The sequence below is a fragment of the Malaya genurostris genome, chromosome 3 (genome assembly GCF_030247185.1).
Source record: "Malaya genurostris strain Urasoe2022 chromosome 3, Malgen_1.1, whole genome shotgun sequence".
NCBI lineage: Eukaryota > Metazoa > Arthropoda > Insecta > Diptera > Culicidae > Malaya > Malaya genurostris.
The window spans coordinates 258532574-258543372 of NC_080572.1; the positions used below are offsets into that span (position 1 = coordinate 258532574).

The 10799-nt window shown below is 39.4% G+C and overlaps 1 protein-coding gene across 2 annotated transcripts; it reads left to right on the forward strand.

The window, feature by feature from the left end:
* The first annotated feature begins 368 nt into the window (after positions 1 to 368).
* On the forward strand, positions 369 to 9612 carry LOC131437733 (uncharacterized). Of its 2 annotated transcripts, XM_058607267.1 has the most exons (6): positions 376 to 503; positions 615 to 826; positions 6456 to 6641; positions 6711 to 8024; positions 8178 to 8437; positions 8498 to 9612. In XM_058607267.1, the coding sequence occupies exons 3-6, from the start codon at positions 6459 to 6461 to the stop codon at positions 9528 to 9530; spliced, it is 2790 nt and encodes a 929-aa protein (XP_058463250.1). In that variant the 5' UTR covers positions 376 to 503; positions 615 to 826; positions 6456 to 6458; the 3' UTR covers positions 9531 to 9612. The 2 variants fall into 2 exon arrangements, with proteins under 2 accessions (XP_058463249.1, XP_058463250.1); XM_058607266.1 differs by lacking the exon at positions 615 to 826 and having other exon boundaries at positions 369 to 503.
* Positions 9613 to 10799: the final 1187 nt, after the last annotated feature.

Genomic DNA, 10799 nt, shown 5'->3' on the forward strand with positions numbered 1-10799 from the left:
TGTGAGTGTTCTAATAAATTTATGAGTATATTTGTCAGACTTAAGTAATTTATGACCTTCGGGATGGGTTTAATTTCTTAAACGGTTCCTGACGAATACGGAAGTTCGGTTGAATCTCGAATCCGTGATCCGTGTCGAAACAGCACCGACAATTAACCGGGAAGGTTAGGCGCAGTGTCATGTTCGAGTTAGATATCGCAAATTTACGGATGAAATTCGTACCGAAATTGTGTATTCAACCATAGTCAGTGCTTGGCAACGGTATCATTTATCTTATCGGTGGGTGCAACGCTTATTGATAAGGCGTATTCCGACAGCGTTCAGAGGTGGATATGTTACGTCGTATAATTGGTTTCAGTTTCGTGTCGGGGTTCCACCTGCAGTGGTTCATTCGTTTCGTTTTGGTGCTTAAATTTCACAAATTTTTGATGCTTTAGTTTTCGTTAGTTGAGATTAATGATTCATTAGAGTAAATCAAAAGTTGTGAAATGTATCTCTAAGAAGTAAGCAAGCATTCAAGTCCCATTGCTCATTGTAAATGTGTCCTCGAATAAAATCAAAAATTTTATATATAATTCAGCAGTATTAGTAGTACTACGTCTTTTACCCTCCAGCAGTGTCACTGCGGAATATTAGTGAAACCCGTCAATAGTGAAAACTTGTGGTCAAATTTAAGTGAACAAATTTGGAAGCGCAAAACAGTGAATCTGTTTGGGGAAAGAAGATAATCTTTATCTTATCGCAAGCGGGACGTCGGTTGGATGCGGAGTAATAGTAGCAGTGAACGTTATGTGCAAGGTGTCATTTATATGTGTTTGTGATAAAGGTGAAGCAACTAGTATGATTCATAATTTCCATGCGAAAAAGTTCCTGGAATGCTAATTTTAGTTCCATCACATTTACTTTGTCACAATAATTTTAAGAAATTATGGAATCGACGACCACGACATGCCACTCGTCTATCAAAACTATGCCACTGTACTTTTAACTATCCCACAGTAACTGGTAATGTTTAAGTGTAACTGTTCATTTCTTGTCTAGCAACCTGACCGAGGAACTGTTATCTTTACCGTGTTAAATGGTTTCGGTAATGAAAACAAAACAATTCCTGTTGGTTATAATTAGGTACAATGTGAGCATAACATAACCTTACAAAATGAGCTAGACGAACGTTGTTTGACAGCTACAAGTATATTTTTACAACTGCATTCCAACTAAAATGCAGACATTTGAAAATGTAAACAAATCGTTGATATCTGTCATACATCAACTCTATGTTGAATGAGTTCATTCGTGACGACATCACAAAAAAAATTTAATTTAAAGAAGACGCTACTAGTGCAGGAAAAATGAGATCCAGGAAAAAGAAAGAACTATCTCTCGTTCTGGAGTGAATCAGTGTTGCGAAACCGTGAGACTGTCTTCGATAGCATATTTTTCAAAGATCTGTATTCGTCGCAAAAATCTATCTCTATAACATCTGTGATTGTGACTGGACCAGCTTATTGAGCCAAAATAAAGGTCGCATCAGCACCGTGCGTCGTATTCAACAATTAAACCAGGCACGTGGCCAGGGAGTAGACGCGAGGGACCTTGGCCCCTCCCGAAATCCAAGACCTTTTTGATGGTTTCTTTACTTATTATTAACTGATACTTTTTTTATACAAATAAATATTTTTTGTAACAGTCAAAATAGCGAAAAACCTTTTTTAAGATACCTAGTGGTGTAATGATCCCATTTTCTCATATTACTCATACCATCATAAATATTACTGTTCTAAAAACTGTTCATTGAATAGAAACAAAAAAATTGTGCGAGCAAAACCTAGCAATTTGTGAAAATCGATTTGGCTATCTTGAAGAAAAGCAAGGTAGATCATTTTTGCAGTTTTTGACCTCTTTTTCCAATACTTCCGAAACCTAATTTCAAGGGCCGAAATAACCGAAGTTGGTTCGTATGGTCAGTAACAAACATGACCTACGAATTGGCCATGATTTGAGCTGAGTTAAGAACTTTTACGGCAATGGATTTTTTTTATGCTCTACCCACGTAGTAGTCCCGGAACCGGAAGCCAGATCTAGATAAAATTCAGGAATTTTATTAGGGATTATAAGACCTTCTACTTAAACCTAAGTTCATGAAATCGACCACACCATCTCTGAGAGAATAGTCTCAGTTTGATTTTGGAGTATTTATACACTATTTTTCTATAATTTTTTTTTATTCAGGCCGATTTGCGTACAAGCTTTACGTGGCCGAATGAGCCATGTTTTTATTTGATAAAATAAATGTTTACCGTTGGATCTCGTTGTCACCCTTTTTCTAGGGGGAGAGGAGCTTCCATTTTTATCTTGCGATGAGTGAGGGGCACTTTGTTCGTGGCTCGTCTCGTCCTCCATTGCCGCATCGGTGATATCGTTGCTGGTTTCCGTTTTTTCTTCGTTTTCCTTGTAATTCGCATTCTTGGGTTGGTTGTTAGTTGCTGTAGACGCGCCCTGTTGTGCATTAATTGCAGTTGCTGGTTGGTTTGATGGTACAACAGGAGTACTGCGCTCACTAGTTTCCGTTGTTGGGCGGTTGTTCTTATTTTTGTTTGAAGATGTTCTTTTCGCAGTTTCAGTGCAAGGTGTGCCGTAGTGTGCAGGTTGTTCACAAAACTGACATGTAACCAGTTGATTTTCATACGTAATCAGCGTTTTACACGGATGTATCCCGTCTTAACCACAAACGATGTAAGATGGTATTGCTTTACGTAGTTGCATACGTACCACTCGCACGCCATTCCGGATACCCGGAAAAAAAATTCCGCCATACTTCCCTTTCGATGGAAAGAACTTCACCGTACTGCGAAATACTTTCCCGAACATACCCATCGCTGGTCTGCGGGGGAGGTCATGCACACGTACTTCTATGACATTGTCCACCATGTGGACAGGGATTTTGTATTTAACATTATCATGATCAACACTGTTCACCCCGTTATTAACCGAAGCAAATGCAATTGCATCTTTTTCACGTTTGAACATAATGTACACACAGTTAGACGCCTTGTTGAATTGAATCTCACTCACATCATTAACGTTTAGATGCATTCGTTCCTTAAGCAAGATTTCAGTTTCGGTTGCTGCTGGTCTAACTTTGCAGCGCTTGAAATCAATACAAATTGAATTTGGCCTTGTAGGCCAAGTTTCAGGCTTTGTTAAATCGTATTTGCCCATTTCGTACACTCTATTGTTCACTACACTGTATCACAAACGTATTTCCAGACATGACATTCACGATCTTTTTTTGGCGCACATCTACGATCCTCCGTGAAACTGGCACCAATGGTGATGAATTGGTTGCACTGCTGAGTTCCCATCATACATTCATAATGCAAATGTCAAACCGTGAGAACCCTTTCGATACGTTAGCTCATTTGTATATATATTGAGATTTCATGGCACTCTTTGGTCGAAATGATAACAATGTAATTAATCTCGCGCTCCACCAAGCGGTGAGTGCGGTCATTTTAGAAGGTACCGGGAACGGACCAGATTTTTTTTAAATATTTGTGAGCACATACATGTCTTTATTATTTATCTTTGGGTCTACTAGCAATGACTAACGGTTGGAAAAGTCGAGCACAGTTTAGAATTTTTTCACATTTTTGGCTTCGCCGCTTAAAGTGACGCTATACATTTTTTAACACTCTTCACCCTGTAATTCCGGAACTGAAACTTGTATTCGAATGAAATTCTAAAGCTTTGTATGGGATCATAAGACATAATTATAATAATTTGAACCTTTGTGTTTGTGGAAATCGATCACGCTATATCTGAGGAAAGTAATCAGTTTAGATGTTGGTTTTCGTTTTCTTGATAGCGTTTACGAAATTGAGCAAAGCGTGCTGTAAAAAGTGTTTGTAAAGGCGACTTTACTTCTTCTGTGCCAGCTCGTACCGGTGCGCACTGGTTTTGTATCTCGACACTCCGCGTGACGCTTTCACTCTGACAGCAACCTAACAGACCGGAATTCAGATCCAGATGAAATTTCACAGTAGCTTTTGAAACAATATGAGCTTTAACTTCCAGATTTGTGGGAATCATCACAAGTATCGCTGAAAAATCGAAGTAAATTCTTCTTTTGGAGGTTTTCTTCACTACCTTCGGTGCTTCCGGAACAGGAAATAGAAGAATTTATATGTCAGTTTTATGGGGTTTGTACTTGTTTTTGCCATCGTTTGTGAAGAAATAGAAAATTTTCAATTTGTCTTTTTTTATTTATTTACTTATTCATTCGTCAAACAAATGTAGACTACAGACAAAAAAAAGTTACAATGGTTTCTTATATGCTATATCACAGAGAACAGACATCCAAGTAGAGATTTCAATCTGTGTAGGAAATTTAACGGTTGTTTCACCAAGTAACAATTCTCCTGTAGAGGCGTTTCGAACAGCCCAGCAGTCGCTTATTTGCTCTTGCGTTCGAGCATCCATACAATGATAATTAATGCGTGCCAAGTCGTACGGAACGGTGATTTTAAACGAATTTTGACTTGTATGCTTTACACAGCTCTTTTGAAAAAGTTTGTACCAGCTAGGATGTCTGTTCTCTATTTGGTTAGAATTTATCTTTTATTTATTTGTTGGACATATTTAGAATGATTTTTTAACAGTTTTCGTTAATCGCAGTTCGCAGATTAACAGGATTATTTTTGGCATAGGTTTTTAAATAACTATTAAGATTAATTCTTAGCAAAACGAAAGTAAAAATCATCAGTTTAGTGCAAATCTAGAATAGATTGATTTGCTTTTTGCATTTTTCGCTGCACGAAATTCGCACCAAACGAGCGCAAATAAAGTGGGTATTTGGATGCATCGCAATCGAGAAAAATGTTAATGTTTAGTGTTCAATATCGTAGAGAATTCCATAATTTGACTCTTCTGAAAGGCGGAACTGAGTCCCGTTCAGCATTTTGATAGATACATTCTTTTAAGCGATTGTAAAGCCTTTAGGTGAAGTTTGAGGTTACTTTTCACCCCACTTAGTAATTCTCAATAATAAGAATCGTCATTGAGATGTTATCCCGTTTTTGCTTAGGGCACATAACTGTTTTAAATTTCCTTTAGGTTCCATCGACTAGCCCCGCCCCGTGGCAATATTAGTATCAAATGGATTCAAGCATTGCAGAAAGGCTTGGGATCTCGCGAGTTTAGTTTATAATTTTTAATTTCACTAATACAAATGAATTTATTTTCTTATTACGTTTCGCATTCAGCTCATCAGTGCGTCAGCGGTTTATGTTGAACCGTTAGGTGGCGTTAGCAGTTCAACATAAACTGCTGACGTACTGATGAGCTGAATGCGAAACGTAAAAAAAATGAAAACTAGTCATGTGCACTTTAGCACAAAACGGTACACATGAGGTACCAAACCCCTAAATGATTACTTATCTTACCAGTGCTCTATTTTGTATCCAATGTCCTATTTCTAACAAATCGTATTCCAATCCACACAGTTCGAAAAATCTTGTGATTTTACATCTTATAAGATGCGCATAAATGGAGAGTCGTATTTCACACAAATTTTTATTCGAGAACATGTAAAATTGTGTGATTTGAAAATTATTTGGCTTGAAATAGAATGAAATAAAAAACAAAAGATCGATGTCAAAAGCGCGACTTGAACAAGGAATCATTAGATCACAAAGCACGTCAGGTTAACGACTGAACCACAGAAGCAAATATCTGCTTAGCTGGTAAATGGTAAATATAATTTCATACAGTCGCACTTGCTGCCGAGTGCAAACTATACTTGGACCCTATACGAGTGGATTATGGCATTGTTTGAAAATGAAAGTAGTTATGAATTGTATCGTTTGTAAAATTATGTCTCCAATAAAATTCATAGTTTTTTCTGTGTATTTCTATAAGTGTACAAAGGACTAATAATATGAACAAATGATGTGATGTGCGTATGCATGAAATGCCTTTTTATACTATTAAACCTATTCATACTATGTATAATAAACAGATTTTTAAGTCTGGCTTTTATAGAAACGAACTAGCAAGCTCGCGAATAGTCTGAGAAAATTGGAACTAATTTCATACAACATTGAAACGGAATTTGATTATACTTCTACGAAGCAGCTCACAACCTATTATTCGGTTTTTGCGATGTATAAGACGATAAAACTCAGTAGATGCCGTTTTATTGACCATATGTCATCAAAAACACACGGGGAGGCATGAGATAGGAACTTATGAGTACTTATTTCTCTCACCTTTTGACGACCCTAAGCGAAAATGATGTCCAGTTTTTGGGCAGCCATACTAAGTTCGATTTGCAAGCAACTCATTTTAATCCGAGGTCCAAGTAATGCATTCTAGTCTGTGAATATGACCACAAGTTTCATACAAATATGATCGAAAATAAGCGCAAGTCCAATTACCGATTTTTCCCATTTTTACAGAAAATGATGGACGGCAAAACAGCTACCATATTGGCTATTGTACTGCTCACTGCATCGACAGCAACAGGCACAGTATTGGAAGAATTTTGCCCGGTACAATGCCACTGCGGATATAAAAGTTTGGACTTCTTTGTAGACTGTTCCGGTCTGGGATTGACTGAGTTACCTCATTTCCCGGAAATCAACGTATGTAGCTAACAACAGTATGCTTACTAAGCTAGCTAGCTAGCTAACCAAAACCCCTTGTCGTTTCAGATTCAAATACTAGACCTTTCGGAAAATGCGTTCACTTCCGTACCGGTCGGGTTATCTCAATTTACAGACTTACGTTACTTGGACCTGTCGTCAAATCACATTTCGACCATTGCAGCAAACTCTCTGGACGGACTTAGCTCACTCAAACAGTTGAATGTTGCCAACAACAATATTTCGAATTGGGCAGATATTTCCCCAAACGAGTTACTGCAGAAGACATTATTTCTGGAGGAACTGAGCCTGGCGGAGAATCAATTCACCAGTTTTTCAAGTAACGATATTTCGTTGGTAATGATCAGTGCATCCTTGAAATATCTGGATTTGAGCAACTGTAAAATAACAAAAGTATCGGGGAAAGAAGTCATTCAAGGATTGATCAACTTGGAACATCTGAAACTTAATGGGAATCCGATTCATGGAATTTCAGATATGACTTCTACTAGTTTGAAAACGCTTGATTTGAGTAACTGTAAGCTGAGTACTCTCCAACCGACTGCATTAAATGGTTTGGAGGCTTTGGGATACGTGAATTTAGCTAAAAACTACCGACTGTCACTATCAACTCATGGAATCGTGACATCCCAAACGTTGAAACGGATTAACCTTTCGAACTGCAATATGGACTCGATCGATCTGGACGGATTTCCAAACCTAATGACAGTGATCTTACGTGGTAACATGATTCGGCAACTGACAAGGGAAAGTTTTGCCTGGAATTTACTTCTGGAAAACATAGACTTGTCGTCCAATGCGATCAGTTCAGTTCAGAGTGAGGCCTTTCGAGGGTTGACGCATTTGAAAAATTTAGACCTTTCATTCAACATGATTAAGCAACTGGATGGGAAGGTCTTCAAGGACAATGAACTGCTAACGCACATTAACCTGAGCCGCAACTATCTGTGGCGATTGGTGCGAATTACCGCACCGTCGCTAATTCATCTCAATATGAGTTGGTGCGAGATATTGGCCTTCGATTCGGATGCCCTGGCCGGGATGCCTTCGCTAGTTGATTTGGATCTGTCTGGGAATTTGCTGTTTGAAATACCGGACAGAGTGATGTCAGACTCACTGCAAACGTTGGATTTGAGTATGTGTCGAATAACGACGATAAAAAATACCACCTTCTCGAGACTGCCGGCACTGTTGCGGCTCAACCTTTCCGGAAATCGATTTACGACGCCGTTTCGAATAGATTATTTTGACGATAATCCTTACCTGAGCGAAATTTGGCTCGGTGACAATCCTTGGCGGTGTGATTGCCGCAGTTCGGATTTCTTTCACTTCTACGTGTTCCTAACGGAGCCACCGAGAAGGGTAAGTTGAATGGGAGATTGTTACGGAGTTTTTGGTTATCATTTTTGTGTGGAAACAAGACGATTTATAGTGCTATAATTTTTGTATTACTGTCTGCAAAATCCTCCCACTTTCTTACTCAAAAATTGATATCAAAAAATTGTTTTGTTTCAGATCAGCGATAGAAAACATCTGCGCTGTACCAGTCCGGAAGATTTCTACGGTGCCACTTGGGAAGCTGCATGCCGGTCAGTTTGGTACCCACAGGACGTAATGGGAACCACTGAAAGAATTTGGACCTACTTCATGCTGGCGATTCTAGCCTTTTTCGGATTCTTTTGTATTTACTCCTTGGTAAGGAGATGCATTGATTCCCGGCGAAAAATGGTAGCCGAACGGGAGCGTCAGGAAAATATACAGGAAATGCGAGAGATGTAAGAAATAGTGAGAAATGTTATTATGTTTTCATCTTATTCGTACTCCCATCTTTCTAGTGCCCGTGATAATCAATTACGAATGCGACAGGAAGCTCAATTGAACGCACCGGATCTGCGTGAATCACGACCGCCGGCATACGAGGATGCCATTCTGTTGCCAAAGCTGGATGCCGCTTCCTTTGCATCCTTGGACGAACTGTTGTTTCGTGGCAAACGCAAGAAGAAACGAAGACAACGCCAGTCCACCGAAGACGTGCAAACACATGCCAACGAAGTCGAAGAAGATGTGGCTCTACGACCGGAAAATCGATCCAGAAGCGAGAATGTTCTTTCCGTTAGAGGAACGGTTTATCAAGAGCCCACAGACACACTGAACCGAGAGCAACACTCTCCCATCTACCAAAGACCAACGAGCGGTACAGTCGTGACCGCAACAGTAGTTGCCAATGTTCACGCTTCACCTACCGGATCGAGAGCTTCACATCCGGTTCAACCTTCGACTATACCAGAGACGGAACTACACTATCATTCCACCGATATCCTTGAAGCGTTAAATAATACCAGAACATCGAACTCGATAGCATCCCGATCACTAGGTCAGCCTTCGCTAAGTCCAGGACCCTGTCAGAGTACGGAACAGATACAAAATTTCAACGATCGAAGCTATGAGAACAGTCCTTACGCACCGAGGAAAGTCAAACCTCTTCAGCATCTGAATCCTAACGGAAGCATTGAAGAAATAACCGACTTCGAAGACAAAGAATCTAGTCCTTATACGAAACGTCGACTGAATCACATGGCCAGCTTTAAGGGAGATCGACAGAGACCGGCTCTGCCAGCACGTCCCCCACCGGTAGTTCAGCAGAGCGCATCGCCTAACGATGACACCCTGGAGATTCTGGTCGTGGAGGATTACTACTCGAAGGAACAGCACAAGGGTGACTTGGATGAGTACGCACTGCTAACCGATGAGGATGTTCGGAAACCGACTTCGACTTCGGGCGGAAAAAACGAAGGGACTGGAACAGAGTCAAGCGATAGCAGCAGTATTGAAGTTATTCCGATTAGTAGGGAAAAAGTGATACCATAGTTAATGACAGTACGTGCTCTTGTTAGAACGAATGATTAAAAATTATATTATTAGTTTCATAAAGATAGTTACAATAACGAAACTTTGTTGTGTTGTTTCTACTGTTGTCTAACAGGTATTAAGGAAAAAATATCATACGCTCATCTCCTTTTTGTTTGCAAGTGAAAAAAGTTTAAGTTCCAACTAAAATCCGCTTATAATGTAGTGTCAAGTCAAAACCGTGATGTCATAGCAGAACGGTAGTGAGATGGAGGCGACCGCCTCGAGTGCCAACATTCAGGGAGCGCCAAAACATTATGGAATTGGTAAAAATTTGTTGTTGTGAAATTAGTTTATCATAGATATTATCTTACGGATTTTTCCAAGATTGGATTAAGTTTCAGATTAGTGTTACAGTGATACATTTATTTACATGACTGTAGTATTGGTGATTGCCGATAATTTAGCAGAGAGCGGCTCGATATTTCTCTACATTGTATACAACATTTTCAATCTGGTAGAAGATACTACAAGAACTCACTGCCTGTTAATGCATGGACCGTGGGAGAATTTGTCTACATTTCTTCGCTCCGCCTTATACTCTCAGTATTGCACGGCCCTTACCAAAATTCACACAGTTTTGCAATGATCGGCGTTGTGTGGAATTTACCAAGAGAGAATCGCAAGTTGACAATTATCGCAGAAAATCGAGTCGGTGATTCGACTTGATGATTCTCAAACTTAATTACAATATGTAAAAACCCTTGTATGGAGCATTCACAGATATTTTCATAGACACAACTTATACAAAGGTTATAGGCACATAGTTAGAATAAGCGACAATAGTAAACTGATTCTATCGCAATTATTCACTGCCCTTATAGAATCAGATCGCGAAACGAGAATGAGCTACCGTTTGTTGCTTCAGAGAGAATCCACACAGCAGCGTGCTAACCCGTGATGCTCAGACGGGTCATCGAGAGAAATTCGCTCTCGGACTGGTGCGGTTATATGTTAAATGAAACAAGCCGGTTTTTTGTTGCTGAGATGCTATCCGTCTCTCATTGATGGGACTGATTGAATCGTGTAAAGCGTTGCTAGAGAGCATTCTTTCTCTACAGCCATTTAAAATACAGAACCGCCATTCAGTGACGACCGTATCAATTATTTACGTGAATACACCTTACTTTACTATAAGGTGCCTTTCTAAAACATACCCTCAGTATTCAGTTAGAGAATTACAGTTTCAATTTTTTTTTTGGAAAACTCAGGAAAAAAAATGCTCTAAAA

Bases quoted from the DNA above. Each gene is read 5' to 3' on its own strand.
- LOC131437733 (XM_058607266.1), top strand. From the start codon at position 6,459: ATGATGGACGGCAAAACAGCTACCATATTGGCTATTGTACTGCTCACT. The intron at 6,642-6,710 runs GTATGTAGCTAA...TTGTCGTTTCAG, and splicing joins CTCATTTCCCGGAAATCAAC to ATTCAAATACTAGACCTTTC. The intron at 8,438-8,497 runs GTAAGAAATAGT...CCATCTTTCTAG, and splicing joins ATACAGGAAATGCGAGAGAT to TGCCCGTGATAATCAATTAC.